Source organism: Chroicocephalus ridibundus, chromosome 19 (assembly GCF_963924245.1).
Source record: "Chroicocephalus ridibundus chromosome 19, bChrRid1.1, whole genome shotgun sequence".
NCBI classification, from domain to species: Eukaryota; Metazoa; Chordata; class Aves; order Charadriiformes; family Laridae; genus Chroicocephalus; species Chroicocephalus ridibundus.
Window position 1 is genome coordinate 4,755,687 of NC_086302.1, and position 15,788 is coordinate 4,771,474.

At 67.9% G+C, this 15,788-nt stretch overlaps 5 protein-coding genes across 5 annotated transcripts; 2 read left to right on the forward strand and 3 right to left on the reverse strand.

The window, feature by feature from the left end:
* Window positions 1-100: 100 nt before the first annotated feature.
* Window positions 101-1,027, reverse strand: C19H1orf232 (chromosome 19 C1orf232 homolog). Its single transcript, XM_063356250.1, has 4 exons — window positions 941-1,027; window positions 746-832; window positions 559-656; window positions 101-359 (listed from the first exon to the last, which is right to left on the reverse strand). Exons 1-4 carry the CDS (start codon window positions 1,025-1,027, stop codon window positions 101-103), a joined length of 531 nt encoding a protein of 176 aa, XP_063212320.1.
* Window positions 1,028-1,757: 730 nt separating this feature from the next.
* Window positions 1,758-3,438, forward strand: ZNF593 (zinc finger protein 593). The gene is made up of 3 exons (XM_063356179.1): window positions 1,758-2,018; window positions 2,718-2,780; window positions 2,966-3,438. Exons 1-3 carry the CDS (start codon window positions 1,822-1,824, stop codon window positions 3,105-3,107), a joined length of 402 nt encoding a protein of 133 aa, XP_063212249.1. The 5' UTR covers window positions 1,758-1,821; the 3' UTR covers window positions 3,108-3,438.
* A 98-nt stretch (window positions 3,439-3,536) lies between these two features.
* Window positions 3,537-6,022, reverse strand: LOC134525394 (collagen alpha-1(I) chain-like). Its single transcript, XM_063356228.1, has 2 exons — window positions 5,449-6,022; window positions 3,537-5,118 (listed from the first exon to the last, which is right to left on the reverse strand). The coding sequence occupies exons 1-2, from the start codon at window positions 6,020-6,022 to the stop codon at window positions 4,694-4,696; spliced, it is 999 nt and encodes a 332-aa protein (XP_063212298.1). The 3' UTR covers window positions 3,537-4,693.
* A 336-nt stretch (window positions 6,023-6,358) lies between these two features.
* CNKSR1 (connector enhancer of kinase suppressor of Ras 1) lies at window positions 6,359-14,058 on the forward strand. The gene is made up of 21 exons (XM_063356160.1): window positions 6,359-6,435; window positions 6,831-6,988; window positions 7,739-7,929; window positions 8,014-8,098; window positions 8,364-8,405; window positions 8,503-8,802; window positions 8,888-8,947; window positions 9,363-9,425; window positions 9,979-10,098; window positions 10,263-10,348; window positions 10,720-10,853; window positions 10,940-11,103; window positions 11,380-11,410; window positions 11,530-11,702; window positions 11,785-11,858; window positions 12,249-12,320; window positions 12,418-12,491; window positions 12,768-12,832; window positions 12,909-13,023; window positions 13,262-13,443; window positions 13,530-14,058. The coding sequence occupies exons 1-21, from the start codon at window positions 6,384-6,386 to the stop codon at window positions 13,728-13,730; spliced, it is 2,442 nt and encodes an 813-aa protein (XP_063212230.1). The 5' UTR covers window positions 6,359-6,383; the 3' UTR covers window positions 13,731-14,058.
* Window positions 14,059-14,697: 639 nt separating this feature from the next.
* LOC134525395 (claudin-7-like) lies at window positions 14,698-15,255 on the reverse strand. Its single transcript, XM_063356229.1, has one exon. The coding sequence runs from the start codon at window positions 15,253-15,255 to the stop codon at window positions 14,698-14,700; it is 558 nt and encodes a 185-aa protein (XP_063212299.1).
* Between the last annotated feature and the right edge of the window lie 533 nt (window positions 15,256-15,788).

Genomic DNA, 15,788 nt, shown 5'->3' on the forward strand with positions numbered 1-15,788 from the left:
GGTCTTTAGTGCAGACAAGTTGCCAAAACCCACCGCAGAGCCCTCGGGCGCAGGCAGGGGCTGCCCACACTGCTGGAGAGTCCGACCAGCGCGTCCTCCTCTAGTTACCCTTGGGGGCACTTTTATTCCGGATTTCAGCCAGTTTGCCGGCCAGGAAGCCCCAGTGGAAGGCCCCTTCCTCCGGCTCCCGCAGGTCGCTGCCATCGTCGCCCGGCGGCTCCCCGGGGCTCTCGTCTGGCTCTGCGGGGGACACCCCCTTGTCCAGCCCTGACGCCTGCTGCCACTTCGTAGCAAAGAGATCCCAAAAGCCGGGCGATTTCTCCGAGGGGGGTGGCTCAGGCGGCGAGGCAGCCAGTGGGCTGGGGAGAGAGCGGGGTTGCGGACATTGGTGTGGGGACACTTCTTGCTGGGACTGCCCCCCACCGAGTCCCCCGTGTCCCCCTGCCAGCCCCATGGGTATAGGCAGGGGAGAGGGATGTAGGCGATGGGGTGGGGGGGATGAGGGGGCTTGGACAGATCCAGGCTTCGGGGTCCCCCCTCCACTGAGCTGCAACTTACTGGTCTGCGCAGGGCTCTGGGCTGAGCAGCTGGTGCTCGTCCTCGCGGGTGAAGAGGGACGAAAGCGTCCGCCAGCCCCGGGCACCCACCCCCTGCACCTGCAGGGGAGGCAGCACCGGGTTCACCAGGGATATCCAGGTCCCAGCAGGCCCCCCCAGCCCCCCGCTTCCCCCAGCCTCCTCCTCACCTTCCTCGCCAGCTGGGACACGGGGCTGGGTCCCTCCTCCATCAGTGTGGGGGGCTCGTCCACCTCCATCAGCTCAGGGGGGTCTCCCTGCAACGAAGCCCCCAAGTGAGGGGGGGGGTGCAGGCAGGGGGAGGGCAGGGAGGTTCGTCACCCCGCTGCGGGGGTACCCAGGTGTGACAGTACCCCCTACCCTACCTCCTCCTGCAGCACCCCATCCTCCCGTGCCCCCCCCAGGGTCTGCAACACTTTGGCCTTGTAGAGCCGCCAGAAGCCCTGGGTCATGGTGAGGGGCTCCGTGGGGCCAGGAGGCAGGAGCCGTGGGGAACGAGAGGGGTGCGGGGCTGGGCCCCGCCGCGCTGCCCCGGCGATCCTGTGGCTTCATTAAAGTTTCAGGGGCTGCTTTTTATGCACAAAGGGGAACCTGAGCCCGGGCTGAGCCGGGGGCAGCGCGGGGGCGGCTGCTCTGGTCACCCACAACCCCCCCCTTGCCCCCCTGCCCCAACACCCCAGTGCCCTCGCCTACAGGGGACCCCCAGGGCTGGGGTTGCCCCAAGCCCACAGTGCGGAGCGGGCGCTGGGGCTCGGCGCTGCCCCCGCCATGGGTCCCCACGTGTAATTGATCACCCAGAGGGGAAGGAAACACGATCAGTGCCGGGACGCGCTGCTCTGAGCCCTCCCCAGCTCATCGCAGCAGTTGACCGGGGCAGCACGGGCCACCGTCACCCCCTTCCCGGAGGCCAGGCCCTGTGCTCCACCGCGGGGGCAGCCTGGGGACGGTTGCCACCGGGTGCCAGGGACCCTTGGGGACGCGGTGGTCCCCCGGTGCCGTTCACGGCCGCGGGGCAGAGGGAGGGGGCCGGGCCGGGGGGCGTGGCCTGACGCGGCGGGGGCGTGGCCTATCGGGGTGTGGGCGTGGTCTGCCATTGACGGGACACGGTGTGCTGCGGTGTGGGCGTGACCTCGCGCCTCGTGGGCGGAGCCTGTAATTTCGTGGGCGGGGCGTAGCGGGGCGGGGCGTGGCCTGCGTCCGGCCGCGCCTGCGCAGTCGGGGTGCGCGGTGCCGGCGTGCGTCCGCCATGTCGCCGCGCAATGGCCGCCGCACCGGCGCCCACCGGGCGCACTCGCTGGCCCGGCAGTTGAAGACGAAGCGGCGCCGCCGCGACCTGGACGAGATCCACGGCGACCTGCAGCCCGAGAACGCCGCCCGGCTGCTGCGCCAGGAGCCCGACCCCGACCTGCCGGGCTGTGCCCAGTTCTACTGCCTGCACTGCGCGTGCGTGGGCCGGGGGGGGCCTGACAGGCCCGGGGGTGGGGGTCCGGGGGGGGCCTGGTCGTGGGGGGGGCTGGGGAGGGAGGGCTTTAACCCTTGGGGGCTTGCCCTGGGGTTGGGGGTTGCCGTGGTCCTGTGGGGGTGGTGGTCGGGGTTGTTTGTCCTGATCCTGGGGGGGTCCCGGGCGGGGTTGTCCTGGTTCTAAGGGGTCCGTGGAACCTGGGAGGGGGTTGTCCCGGTCCTGGGGGGGCCCTGGTTCCCTGGGTGGGGGTGCTAGTCCCGGCGAGGAGGGCTGTGATGCTTGGGGGAGGCTTGCCCTGATGCTGGGGAGTTTCCTGGTCCTGGGGGGTCCCTGGAACCTTGGAGGGGGTTGCCCTGGTCCTGGGGGGGGGTCCTTGGAACCTCAGAGGGGGTTGCCCTGGTCCTGGGGGGGTCCCTGGAACCTGGGAAGGGGCTTGTCCTGGTAGTGAGGGGTTGCATGGCCTCTGGGAGGGGATTGTTCTGGTCTGGGGGGGGGGGTGGGGGTGGTCCCGGTGAGGAGGGCTCTGATGTGGGGCAGGATCTTCTCCTGGTCTCGAGAGGGATTCTAGCCCTTGGGGGGAGCTTATTCTGGTCTGAGGGACCCTGGACCCTTGGTAGGGCGCTCCCCAGCCCTGCTGCCCCCTCAGAGCCCCCTGACCCCCAGCCTCTTGTCCCCCCCAGGCGTTACTTCGTGGACCTGAACAGCATGAAGGAGCACTTCAGGTCCAAGGTGCACAAGAAGAGGTAAGGGGGGGCCCTGAGCAGGGCCCTGAGCTGCCCTATGGCTCTGTGTCCTGCCCCAGAGCAGGCTCCGGCCCCCCAGCCCCACGTCGTCAGGGTGAGGCGGCTGATGGTGTCATTTCTGGGCCGCTCTTGTTTCGAGGGGCTGGGGTGGAAGGCTTCAGCCCTCCTCTCTGCCTTCCCCGCAGGCTGAAGCAGCTGCGGGAGGCACCGTACACGCAGGAGGAGGCCGAGCGCGCCGCCGGGATGGGCTCCTACATCCCCCCCAAGAAAGTGGAAGTGCAGACCCAGCCGCTGGAGGAAGTCAGCGAGATGGAGGCGTCCAGCTGAGCTTGGACTCAGGGGCCGGACGGCTCCGTGAGGGCGTCTTTGTCCTCAGCTTTGTGAGAAAAACACGCCCCAGCGCAGCCTGCCAGCAGGCAAACGCACCGCTCCTCCCGACAGCCCTCCCGGCCGGAGCACTAACGAGGAGAAGGAGCCAACGAGACCCTGGGTGCCCTGGCTGTGTGTCCTCCTTTTCGGGAAAGGGGCAAGCCGCTTCGTCCCTGAGCACTGGCGTGACTGTATGCTCGTCTCTTTGCTTTTAGAGCGGTTTTAGGTCTCTTTCCTTGGGTCGGAGGTTCACCCCGGTGAGTCACCCATTAAAATATGTCAACCAACAGGCCGGCGGTGTTGAGAGCTCTCTGTGAGCGTGACCCAGGCCCTCTGGAAGGTGGCAGCTGCCCCTTGGGGTGACAGACAACCTCTCGGTGTTGTGTTCTTCCCAATTACACAAAGGGAAATAAGTGCCAGCCCGGAGGAATGGCCTCATCCCGGTGCTTCTGCCCTGGCAGGGTGATGAAGGTCCCTCTTGCATTGCCCTCCTGGCAGGGGGGTCCCAGCCTCCTGGAAGCAGACATGGGGCTGCTTTTTGGGGGGGAATATGTGCTTGGGTGAACTCTTCAGGCACTTGGGTCTGTAGCGAGCAGCTCGTTGCGGTGCTGGCCCTGTCCGAGCCTTGAGGGGGGAGTGATGGTGTCTCCCCCGGCAGGGACCCTTCTAGGCTCCTGTCCCTTAAAACCCAGCGCCTGCAAGTGATTTCATCGTCCCGGAGGGCTGGGGCTGCGTGTGCGGCGTGATCAGCCTCCCCCCGCCATGTCCACCAGCCTGATGCTGCTGTGATCCCGCTGGTCACCCTGCCTCCGCCTGCCCAGCTCTCGGGGGACTTGGTGTGACAGTGTCACCACCCGCTGCCGCCGGTTCCCGCAGGGTGGGTCTCTGCGATGCAGCAAAACCCTCAGCCTCGAGGTTCGTCCCTCCTGATGAGCTGGGGACGGGGCAGCAGAAAAGGCAGGATGACAACGCAGCTGGTGCTCGTCAGGAAAGGGTTTATTTCCAGGAAAGGGTTTATTTCCATGCAGCCGGCCTGGATTTGTGAGCCCCCCACCCTGGCCCCGGGGGAATGGAGGAGACTAAATCACTACATCTAGCTGTTGGCATCTCGCTAGCGGCAGCTCCGGGCTGCGGCTCCGTGCGGGTTCGGTGGGTGCGAGGGGACCGGGAAGGTTACAGACGCCATCCCAGCGGGATGCGCCTGCTCGGGGGACACATCGCTGACCCTGTGGCCCCATCTCCACCCCCAGCCATCGTTGCAGAGGTCGGTCTGGTCCCAGCCCTCCCCGCCGCGTTACCTAACGGCGCTCGGCGCTGACCTCCTTTCCGTGGGACCGGGCTGGCTGCGGCCACAGCAGGGTCCCTGTGGGAACGAGGGGGCTGATGCTGCTATTGGGGTGCAAGGGGCCCCCTCGGACCCCTCTGTTAGGGGGGGAGATGGAGGTGGACGCGGCACCGGGCTCCACCGTCCGTCAGTCTGTCCGTTTAGCCTCTGGTTGTCTTGTGGCCAGATCCTGGTGTGTGGCAGCGACTCCGTCAGGGGCTCAGCCGGCAGCTCTGGAGCTGGGAGGTGGCTTCTCCATTCTCCATCCCGGTCGTTGAACCAGCTCCCAAAAGCGGGGACAGACAAGGAGACAGAGGCGCGTGTCCCCGAGCCCCAGGGTATCACACCGCCCGGGGAACGGAGGGAAGGGCTGGATGTGGCGCAGATCAGCCGGAAAGGATCCACATCCGGCAGCTCTGCTCAGGGGGGGACCAGCGAGTGGAGGAGGACCCCAGCACCCTGCTGGGGACCGTCCCCACGGTCCCACCGGCCCTCTCCTCACGCCTCCGGGGGGGCTTTGGTGGGGCCGGCCATCCTCCGGGCGCTGTAGATGGAGAGGCAGAGCCCGGCGGCCGCCAGCAGCAGGGCCAGGGGGGTCAGCAGCCGCCCCCCCGGCTCGGCCCCCCGCCCCGCCGCCAGCTGCATCTGCAGGGGGAGAGAGGAGAGGAGAGGAGAGGGGAGCACTGCGAGACCCGAAACCCCGGGGACAGGGGACCAGAGGCTGTGCCCTGAACGTCCCCATCACACCCAGCTGTAAGAGTGCTGGGGGCAGCTTTGTGGCCCCCCCGGGGCATCCAGGGGTGTTTTTGGGGTGCCCCACGCAGCGTTTGTGGGGTTCCACCGGCAGCACCATCTCTGCCAGCCGGGAGCCGGGATACGGCCGGGCATGGCCCCCGTGGCCAGCAGGCACGGTGTGCAGCGCAGGCAGGGTCCCAGGGGTCCCCACGGGTTCCCCCCACCCTGCTTGCCCCTTACCTGGAGCAGTCGGAAGTACCCCGGGGTTAAGCGTCGGGGGCGAATGATCATGTTCGCGGTGGCGAGTGGCAGGATCAGGCCCTGTGGGGCAGCAGCAGCGGCGGGGCTGGGTCCCCCTCCAACCCCAGGACCCCCGCCCCGACCACCGCGAGAGGGGTCTGCGTCCGTCGGCCGCCTGCCGTCCCCGCGGCCCCCTCGGGAAGGGCGGCACACACCCGGCGAGCGCTGAGCAGCTGTCAGCCCCGATCAGCGCCCGCTGCTCCCCCAAGCGCACACGCCGGGGCGGGGGGAGACGGGCGCCGAGGCGCAGGCGGGGGGGCCAGCGCCAGCCCAGGGCGGATCCGGGGGGGCAGGAGAACTGGTCTTGGTGGGGGCAGCCCCTCTGCAGGCCTGCACGTGGGGTCCACCCTGCCTCAGTTTCCCCACCTGCAAAGGAAAGGGTGGGAATTGTGCCTGGGGGGGAGTGTGTGACCTCCCCCGAAATCCCCCAGCGGTGAGGAGGGGGCTGAGCAGGGACTCCCCCCGGCTCGCCCAGGGGGTCTGTGGGGCCAAAGCTGGCTCCGGGGGGGGACATGCATTAGTGTAATGAGTTCCGTTGGGACTCAGCCCTCACTGCCTGCAGTGGTTGGGGGCGAGGGGAAACACCTCTCACAGCTGGGGGGAAACTGAGGCTTGGGGGGGGTTCCCTGGGTGGGTGCTGTTTCCCCAGGGGGAGGTTTCGGCAGCCATGTGTCATCGTCCGGCCCGTGACTCACTGGGGCGCGTCGTGGGGCCTCGCCCCGCGGGGTCGTACTGGGCTGTACTGGGCCGTACTGGGCGGGCGGCCCCGGGCGCGGCGGAGGCCGCGGTGAGCGGCACACGGTTGCGCCAATGGGGCCGCCCGTCCCTGGCGCAGGTGAGCGGCCGCTCCCGCCGCCGGTTCCGGCCTGGCCGCCATGGAGCCCGTGGGTGCCTGGGGCCCCGCACAGGCGGCCGCCTGGCTCCGAGGTGAGCCCCCCCCCCCCCCCCCGCCATGCCCCGGCTGCCCCCCACCCCAGAGGGGGACCCCGCTGCTGTCCCTGGGGTGGGGGTCTGGGGTGGCTTGTCCCTGGGTTGAGGACACACGGGTGGGCTGGTGTGGCTGGGGGGGCGGCAGACGTTTCCTGTCCTTCACCCCTTGTCCCTGGGGGTGGTGGTGGGGGGGTTTGTCCCTGGATCTGGGGGGTGGGGGGGTCCGGCCATCGCTGCCATCTGGGCTGAGGCCGGGCGAACTCATTGCATGGAGAGGGCCCTCCCGGCAGCCAGGGGTCACCCGGCCAGGGGCCAGCGGGGACATCAGTGGGGGGGTGCTGTGTGTCCCCCCCCTCCGGTGTCCGGCTGGTGCTAGGGCAGGGCTGTGGCAGGGCTGGACGCGGCGGTGCAGGGGTACCCCTTCGAGGCCTGGGGGCTGTCGGGGCCCGACCTGCTGGGGCTGTCGGCGGGGACCCTGGAGGCGCTGGGCGTGCAGCGCCTGGGGCACCAGGAGCTGCTGCTGGAGGCCGTGGAGCAGCTCCGCGCCCTGGTGAGTGCCGGCGCCCATGGGTGCTGCGGGGCTGCCGTGGCGGAAGGGGGGGACGTGGGGGGTCCCTGGGCTGGGTGGAGGGGGGAGACATGGGGACACCCTGGGCTGGAGGTGGGGGAATGCAGGGGCACCCTGGGCTGGTGGAGGAGGATGTGGGGACCACCTTGGAGTGGGTGAAGGTGGGGACACAGGGACACCCTGGATTGGGTGGAGGGGGGACGTGGGGAAACCCTGGGCTGGGGGGAAGGGGGACATGGGGAAACCTTTGGCTGGAGGTGGGGGGGACACAGAGGGGCCCTCTGGGCTGGGTGGAGGTGGGAACGTGGGGCTGGAGGAGGCGGATGTGGGGGACACCTTGGGGTGGGTGAAGGTGGGGACGCAGGGACACCCTGGGCTGGGTGGAGGGGGGGACATGGGGACACCGTGGCTGGAGGGGGAGGATGTTGGGGGCATCTTGGGGTGAGTGAAGGTGGGGACAACAGGGACACCCTGGAATGGGTGGAGGGGGGGACACGGGGACACCCTGGGCTGGAGGAGGAGGATGTGGGGGGCATCTTGGGGTGGGTGGAGGTGGGGGCACGGGGGCACCCTGGATTGGGTGGAGGGGGATGCAGGAGGACCCTGGGCTGGGTGAAGGGGGGGGCATGGGGGCACGTTGGGCTGGGTGCAGGTGGGGATGTGGAAGAAGCCTGTAGACCCTCACTGCCCTCCCGTCCCCCGGTGTCCCTGTGTCCGTCCCCCCCTGCCAAGGACGTGGGGCTGACGAGCACCAGCCTGCGGACGCTGACGGAGAGGCTGCGGGAGCTGGCGCAGGACATCCAGGGCCTGGTTCTGGGGGGGCCGCCAGCGGGGGCTACCCCCCGGCCACCCCCCCTTGCCCTCCTGGCCCGCGTCGTCGACCTGGTCGAGGCCGCCAAGGGGCTTTTCTCCTGGCTCAACAGGTCCGGGGCGCGAGTGGGGGCACCCATGGGTGCTGGGGGCACCCTGTGCCCAGGGCTGAGCTCTCTGCACTCCCCCCCACCCAGGTACCTCTTCTCCACCCTCAACGACTTTTCGGCCAGCCGGGACATCATCCTGCTCTGCGCCCAGCTGGCAGAGACGCTGCAGTCGGTGGGTGTCTGGGTGGGTGGGTGGGGGGCATGCTGCCCCGAGGCCACGGTGATGGGCACCATGTCAGGGTTGGGGGGGGGGGGAACCAGGCATCTACTCTCCTGCCCCCCAGAGCTCTGCCTGCTGGAGCGGGGGGAGAGCTGGGGTGAGGGGGGATGTGGTACAAGGGGGGGTTCCCCGCAAGGCCCCCCCAGCTGGGATGAAGGTGGGGGGGCCACCCTGAGCCATCCTGTCCCGCTCAGCCCCACGTCTTGTCCCCCCACAGGACCGCCCCGCGGCTGAGAGGGACAGCCAGATCCTGCGGATTGTAAGTGCTGGGTGAAGAGGGGGTGGTGGGCATGGGGGGCCCGCCGCTGCCAGGGCCCCCCCTCAGCCCCCCCGCCTTCCTCTGCTGTCACCCCCAGTGCCAGCACATCGTGGGCATCTGCGAGAGCATCGTGGGCTGCAGCCCCCCGGCGCTGCTGGACCGCAGGGCTGTGCTGCAGCGCGTGGGGCTGGCGCTGCCCCCCGGCCCGCGGGGCAGCCCCCCGCTGTCCCCCAACACCCCGGTGCTGCCCCCTGGCCTGTGGGGGAGCCCCCCAACATCCCCTGACACCCCGACACTGCCCCACAGCCCCTGGGGGAGCCCCCCGATGTCCCCTGACACTCCGACGCTGCCCTCTGATCCCCTGGAGAGCCCCCCGCCGCTCCCCACCGCCCCGCTGGTGAGTCCCCAGTGCCCCCCACTGCCCCAGGACCCCCCCAGGACCCCCCCGCACCCTACTGACGCTTCCCTCCTGTCCCCCCCAGGGCCTTGAGATCACCTCCACCAGCTCCTGCCTGCACTTCGTGTCTGCGACCACCTCAGAGGTGAGTGAGGGGCCACCCCTCCCAGTCTGTCACCCCCCCCAGGTGCCACCCTGTCCTTCAGTCACCCCCTTTTAGTGCCTGCCCTGGGGAATACCACCCGTCCCAGCTACAACGCATCCGGCCGGATCCTGTGAGACTCTTAGGGCCCTAATCTGCCCCCCCAGCCCCCCCAGCCCAGGGCACGGTCTTGGCTGCCTGCAAGCCGAGACCGTGCAACTCATCTCATGAGTGAGCACAGCCTGGGCCATGGTGGGAGCCACCAGCCGCTCCAGCCGGTGCTGTGCAAGGTCAGGCTGCCGGTTAATGGTTAACCCCCCTCCCGGGATCTCCCCAGCCGGGAGAACTGTGTGGATTAGCTGGGGGGGGCGAGCACCCTGGGGCCGGGTACCCCACTCCTACCCTGCCTCTGCCCCAGGCTGCGCACGGGGGCCGCATCCTGCCCGGAGACGAGATCGTGCAGGTCAATGAGCAGGTCGTGGTGAGTCGGGGAGGGGGACGGGGGCTCAGGCGCTGGCTCCGGCAATGAAGTTGTGGCCGGGGGAGCCCTGGCATGGTGGGGGGCTGCGGGGCTGGGAGGATTCGGGGGACGTGGGACCTGCAGCTGGGGGGGCTTGGGGGGACAACAGGAGGTGTGATGTGCAGAATGCAGGAGCTGTGGCTGGGAAAGGTCCGGGGGACACAGGAGCTGCTGCTTGCGGGGGGGGTTGAGGGATGCGGGAGCTGCAGCAGGACAGGACGTGGGGGATGCAGCAGCTGGGGGGGATGGTTTGGGGGATGCAGGAGCTGCTGCAGAGGAGGATTTGGGGGACGTGGGAGCTGTGGCCGGGGAATTGTGCAGGACGCAGGGACCGTGGCTGGGGAGATCTGTGGGATCTGCAGCCATCTGGGGAGATCTGCAGGATGTGGGGTGCAAAGGAGCGGCAGCTGGGGAGGGTTTGGGGGATGCGGGAGCCGTGGGGCTGGGAGGGTGCACGGGGCTGGGGCTGGGCAGCGTGGGGCCGGGGGCCACGGGTCACCAGAGGGGTGTGCAGGTGGGTTGGACACGCATCAACCTGGAAAAGAAGCTGCTGGAGAAGACGAGCGGGGTGACACTGGTGCTGAAGAAGATCCCCCTCAACCTGCCCGGCTCGCCCCCCTCTCCCAGGCAGCAGGTGAGCGATCCCAGTGCTCCCAGTACAGCACCAGCGCCGCACTGGGCTGTGCTGGGAACCAGGCAGGGGTGCTCAGAGCTGGGCATCTCCCATCACGTAGGTGGTCCCTAAAGCTCTGGGGGACCACGGTGGGATAAGGGCTGGTCCTGACGCTCCATCCGCAGCTCCCGGGAACAGTTTCAGACGCTGCGGATCCCCCCGGCACCAGGAACGGCGAGTGCCGGGTCAGCCCCGTGTCCCTGACCTCCAGGTGAGCGCTGTCCCCTGCCGCCCCAACGCCCCCAGCCCGGAGGTGTTTGGGTGCCCCTTCCCAGCTCTTTTTTGGGGGGAGAGGTGCCGGCAGCGTGGCAGCTGCCTGTGAGCTGCCAGTAGTCTTAAGGAATGAGAAAAAAAAAAAAGTGTCTGTGTTTGTAATTCATTCACTTGGTAACGTTTTAATGGGGTTGCAACTATATTTAGACATGACCCTTCTCCTCTCCCGGAATGGAAAGGCGTGCGCGGAGCCGGCGGCAGGGAAAACCGAGGGTGCCCCAAGGGAGTGTGGGGCCAAACGGAGCCCAACAGTGGGACCCCCGCAGCCATCGAGGGGGTTTTTGGCTCAGGGATCCCTTCTCCCCCCAGCGCTGCTGCTGACTTGGACTCGGGGCCAGACTCGGCGCCGGACCCCGTCACCGACGGAGAGGACGGAGAGGAGGAGTGGGACTCAGGGCTGCCCGGGGGGGCCGTGGGGCAGCTGCCGGGGCTGCCTGGCTGCGGTAGGAGGGGAGCGGAGGGGGCGACTGGGGATGGGGTTGTTTCTTCCCCCAGGACGGGAGGCTGGAGCCCCGCTTGCTGTTTGCAGGTGCTGCAGAGGAGGAGGCGGCGTGGGAGGGGGGCACCCCGCCGGGCACCCCCTGCTCCCTGGGTGTCCTCGCTGCCGCCGGACCCTGCGTGGCAGAGCTCAGCCTCACGGCAGCCGCTGCCACGGGGGCTGGGGGTGCAGAGCCCGGCCAGCTCCACGAGGAGGTGAGAATTGGTGGGAGAGGAGCGCTGAGCTTCAGGGGGGACCCTGGGGACACATCACAGGGGGACATGTGGGACTTCACATCCTCCCTGAGCTGGGAGGCAAAACACCCATCCCTGGCGGGGGGGGGTGTCCCCTCTGAGCTCACTGCCGTGGGGTGTGCGAGTTGGGGGTCCCTAAGGCGTTGTGGGTGCTGCTGGGGGGGGCTCAGATAACGCTGTCCTGCCCTCACCCCCCCCGTATGATCCCTAACCCCTCATCTCTGCCTCCCCATCCAGGGCAGCCCCCAGCCGGGACGGAGACCGAAAGGTGAGCGGGATCCTGCCGGGGCTGAGGGGAACGGGGCTGGGGGCTCTCCTGGGCTTCTCCCCCCTCTCCCCCTTCCCCGCTTTTGACCCTCCCACCACCACCACTGCTGTGGCCGGCAGGAGTGGCGACCAGGCTGAGCCGCCGGCGGGTCTCGTGCCGGGACCTGGGCCGGGTGGACTGCGATGGCTGGCTCCTGAAGAAGAAAGACCACGTGGGCTTCATGGCCCAGAAGTGGAAGCGGTGCTGGTTTGTGCTGAAGGGCCACACGCTCTACTGGTACCACCACCCCAACGTGAGTGGGGATGCTGGGGGTCCTCGCTCCCCGCCTGGGGCCGCCGAGGCGGACGGTGAACGTGGCTGTGTCTCCCTCGCAGGATGAGAAGGCTGCAGGTCTCATCAACGTGGCCACCTACGACCTGGAGAGCACGAGGGAGCAGAAGAAGAAATAGTGAGTGGGGTCTGTCTCACCCTGGACCTCCCAGCTGGCGGAGGAGGGGAGGATGCTGTCCCAAGGGCACCTGCCGATGAGCCCTGCTGGCTGCCACCACCTGCACGTCCCTGCGGTGATGGCGGGGTCCCCACGGGGATGTGGGGGATCTGGATTGTAAGATCCCATCTTACAGTACAGGAGCCCACGCTTTGAGCAAGATGTGCATTGCGTTACTGGTGTTATCCGGGCCATCTCCGATGGCAGGGAAAAGCCCAGACCCCTGCGCTGGATCAGGATGGGGGGGCTGCGGCGTGGGGGAGGCTGGATGGGGGCTCGGGGCTGGCTCGGGTGCCCAGGGCTGGCTCGGGTGCCGGGTAGCCCCACCAGCAAGGGCTTGTCCTCCTCCAGCGTGTTCCAGCTCTCCCATCAGAGGTACAAGCCCTTCGTCTTCGCCGCAGAAACGCTGGCTGATTTGAGCATGTGAGTAACGCGCCGGTCGGTGACAGCCCATCCTGGTCCCAACCGCACCGGGCTGGCCATGGCCCTCCGTCTGTCTGTCCATCCTTTCCTTCCCCAGGTGGGTCAGTCACCTGGTAACAGCCAAAACGAAGTACACGCTGGCCTACCAGTCCGTCCCAGACAGGGAGGAAGGTAACGGGCCCTTCCCCAGGGTGGGAGACGGGGTCGGTTCCCCTGTGGGAGTTGGGGACCCCACGGGGAGCTGCGGGCTGGGGGTCCCAGTGGGACAGCCGTGCCCGGCACTATGGCCCCTGCTTGGGACCGCTGGGAGCTTTGCCGGTGATTTGGGGGATATGTGAGAAATTCTCCCTGAGAGGAGGGCGGGGGTGATGCTCAGCCCTGGGGAGGGTGGGGCGGGGGGGCAGCCTGAGGCTTCCCACTCCCACCATCCTCCCCCATGGCCTCCAGACTGCTACAGCGAGACAGAAGCCGAGGACCCCGATGACGAGTCCCCCAGGCAGGGATGCGACTCGGTGAGTGGCCCTAGGGGAGATGCTGGGGAGGGGATGGGAGATCCGTGTCTCAGCTCCTGCCCTGTCTCTCCCCCAGCCAAAGAAGAGGCTGCAAAACGCCCCGGAGAAAGCCCAGCTCTTCCCGGCCAGCGGGGAGCCCAGCAGCGCAGCCAGCAGCCCCCAGGGCAGCCCCCGGCCCTCCTCGCCCTTGGGTAAGTGCTGGGGGGTGACATCTGTCACCCTGTCGCCTTGTGTGCACCCCTTAATCGAAGTTAGGGCCACCCTTTTGCGGGTGAGTGTGCGTGCTGGGGGGTAACTCGAGTTGTGATGTATTTGAGTGAGAACCATGTAGTGCCCTGGGGATGCTCTCGGGGCAGGCTCAGGTGTGGGGGCAGCCCCATGGGGTTTTGGGGCTGCCCCCCAGCTATGGTGCCCCTTCTCCTTGCCCAGAGCCCGCCGGGGAGGATCTCGAGTGCCTGATGCGGTGCCTAAAGCAGGGGGGGGTTTCCCTCATTGGGCGGCAGCGGTTCCTGACACAGGAGCAGTGCCGCAAGTCCTTCATCCGGCGCAACAAGAACCCCCACATCAACGAGAAGGTGCATGCGGTGCGGGCCCTGCAGAGCACGCTCAAGGTGGGAACCCACAGCCCCTATGCCCCTTCCCCCAAAACCCCCTGCCGAGGGGCAGCCGCCCCAAAACGTGCCCTTTCTTCTGGCAGGCGAAGCTGGAGGAGCTGCAGGCCCTGGAGCAGCTGCTCAGCGACGCTGCACTCACCTCGGAGAAGTTCACGCGCTGGAAAGAAGAGCACCAGGAGCTGTACCAGGAGCTGCGGGAGTGGTGGGCACGGCACGAGGGCCAGGACCCCGACGGGGGGCTCAGAGCTGAGCACAGCCCCCCCGAAGAGGCGGCTGAACCCTGACATAACCTCTCTGGCACAAATCATTGCTGATAAAAATCACGATGCTGCAGGAGCAAAGCGGGCGCTCTGCTAGGGGGCTGTATGGGGGAATTGGCGACATTTTTGAAGGCTCAGCACCCAGCATGGACTTGCGGCAGGAGAAGTGCCTTCTGCTACATCCCCCCTCCCTGGGGCGGGACATCGCAGTGACAGTCTTGCTTTTTTCAAGGACGTTTTGCCTTGGCTGTATGTTGGCAATGAGGGCCTTTTCCTGGAAGAACTTGCCCCCACCGTGCACTCTGGCCCAGCCAGGGTCTTTTCTGCTGTAAATAAAACTGTGTTGACGTGGGCTGATGGTATTTCTTGGCGCTGAAACGTCCCAGCCAGTGACACCCATGCCATGAGCCACCATCCTCAAGGGGCAGCGGCATCCCTCTGTGCTCTGCTCCCCTCTCCCCAGCCCAGCTCGGGGGGTGATGGCATCCACCCATGGGTTAGGTGGACAGGGACGGGCTCCAATGGCTCTGTGAGGCCAGGAAGGGTGATGAAGCATGGACGGTGTCCCGGGAAGGACAGGGGTGCTCTGGGGGAGCTCACAAGGGCCAAGGGGAGAGCGCGGGGCAGGATGGGGAAGGAGATGTGGTCACCCTGGAAATGGCAGAGGGGTCCCACTCCTCCCTGTACCACCCAGCCCCTTACAGACGTGCTACAGCTGTGTATGGGGATGCTCTTTATTTAACAGCAGCTGCAGAGGCTCAAACCTGCATCAGGATTAAAGCACAATCAAGTAACAGGCAAGTGAGTGAAAAATTAAGAGTGAAAAGAGGTAAAGATGGGGAACGGACCAACCTCTTCTGCCCAGTGATGGTCCAAGGGGTGTCCAGGGGTGCAGGACGGCCATGGCAGGAGGCTGAGGAGCCGCTGTTACCCCACAGCAAGCAGGATCATCCTGTGATGCTCATGGCAGGAACCAGTCTGTCCCAGTGCCTCAATAATCCACCTCGTAAGGCGCAGCGGCCGGCCTCACGACGAACCCCCTCTTCCTGCAGAAGCTGGTGGCCAGGCAGACACCAGCCAGCACCTCTGCCCCTCCGCCGCTCCAGCCCAGGTAGAGACACGTCCCCAGGTGGAAGCGGTCTGCCGGAGGGGTCTGTGGGCTGGCCAAGTCCTGCAGCACCCGATGAGCCATGTAGGAAGTGGCACCAAGGTACATACCACCCGCCAGCATCAGCAGGAGCCCGGCAGTGGCTACCAGGTTGGGCCGTGGCGGGGGGGCCCACCACCGTGCCCCCAGCATGGCCAGGGCATAAGCCAGGGCCCCCAGCAGCAGCGAGCCCACAGCAGCCGCTCTCAGCACCCACATGGGCCAGAAATGGGCTGTGTCCTCCGGGAGGGCGCGACAGGCTGGGCCCAGCTGGGTGAATGCCTCCACGCAGCTCTCCCAGAGGCCGTCGCTGAAGAAGAGGTCGCGGGGGTAGCCGGGCCGCTCGGGCAGCTCCCGCCACCGTGGGGTGGCCGTGGCTGCCAGCAGCAGCACCCAGCCCATGGGGGCCAGCGCCAGACCCCACACCAGGGAAAGGGTCCCCATCGCCAGCGAGGCCTCGCTGCTGGCAGTGCCGCTGCTCCAGCCGGGGCCGGCCCTGCCTGGGGAGGGAAGGTGACCCCACCCCGCACGTGAGAAGCCCCAACGTGGCCAGGCATAAAGAAGGGCCCAGCTCCATGGCCTCTCTGCCACCGCCACCCAGAGCGGTGCTGACCTTTCCAGCCGAGTGGGCAGAGAGGGCTGAGCTGGGCCTCAGCCTGGCGGCCTGGGATGGCCGGAGGGGCCCTGAGGGGGCGGTGGAGCCTGTACCGTGGGGCTGGGGCCGACTGGGGAGCGGGCAGGGCAGGCCCCGCTGCCTTATACAAGCTTGGGCTTGGGCCTGGGCCTGGGCCTGGGCCTGGCCTAGACTGGGGCGGGCGCCGAAGGCCCACCCGGCCCCGCCGCTCTTTACCACTGCGCATGCGCAGAGCAAGCCCCGGGGCTGCTCTTTCAGGCTCCGCCCTACGGGTGTTGGCTGCGGACAATCTTCATCCGCC

Coding starts and splice junctions, on each gene's coding strand:
- C19H1orf232 (XM_063356250.1), bottom strand. CDS start 1,027: ATGACCCAGGGCTTCTGGCGGCTCTACAAGGCCAAAGTGTTGCAGACC. Junction 833..940: donor ATGGGGTGCTGCAGGAGGAG/GTAGGGTAGGGG, acceptor GCTTCGTTGCAG/GGAGACCCCCCTGAGCTGAT. Junction 360..558: donor CCAGAGCCCTGCGCAGACCA/GTAAGTTGCAGC, acceptor CTCTCTCCCCAG/CCCACTGGCTGCCTCGCCGC.
- ZNF593 (XM_063356179.1), top strand. CDS start 1,822: ATGTCGCCGCGCAATGGCCGCCGCACCGGCGCCCACCGGGCGCACTCG. Junction 2,019..2,717: donor TTCTACTGCCTGCACTGCGC/GTGCGTGGGCCG, acceptor TGTCCCCCCCAG/GCGTTACTTCGTGGACCTGA. Junction 2,781..2,965: donor TCCAAGGTGCACAAGAAGAG/GTAAGGGGGGGC, acceptor CCTTCCCCGCAG/GCTGAAGCAGCTGCGGGAGG.
- LOC134525394 (XM_063356228.1), bottom strand. CDS start 6,022: ATGTCCCCCCCCGGAGCCAGCTTTGGCCCCACAGACCCCCTGGGCGAG. Junction 5,119..5,448: donor GGTACTTCCGACTGCTCCAG/GTAAGGGGCAAG, acceptor CTCCCCCTGCAG/ATGCAGCTGGCGGCGGGGCG.
- CNKSR1 (XM_063356160.1), top strand. CDS start 6,384: ATGGAGCCCGTGGGTGCCTGGGGCCCCGCACAGGCGGCCGCCTGGCTC. Junction 8,803..8,887: donor CGCTCCCCACCGCCCCGCTG/GTGAGTCCCCAG, acceptor TGTCCCCCCCAG/GGCCTTGAGATCACCTCCAC. Junction 12,492..12,767: donor CGTCCCAGACAGGGAGGAAG/GTAACGGGCCCT, acceptor CATGGCCTCCAG/ACTGCTACAGCGAGACAGAA.
- LOC134525395 (XM_063356229.1), bottom strand. CDS start 15,255: ATGGGCTGGGTGCTGCTGCTGGCAGCCACGGCCACCCCACGGTGGCGG.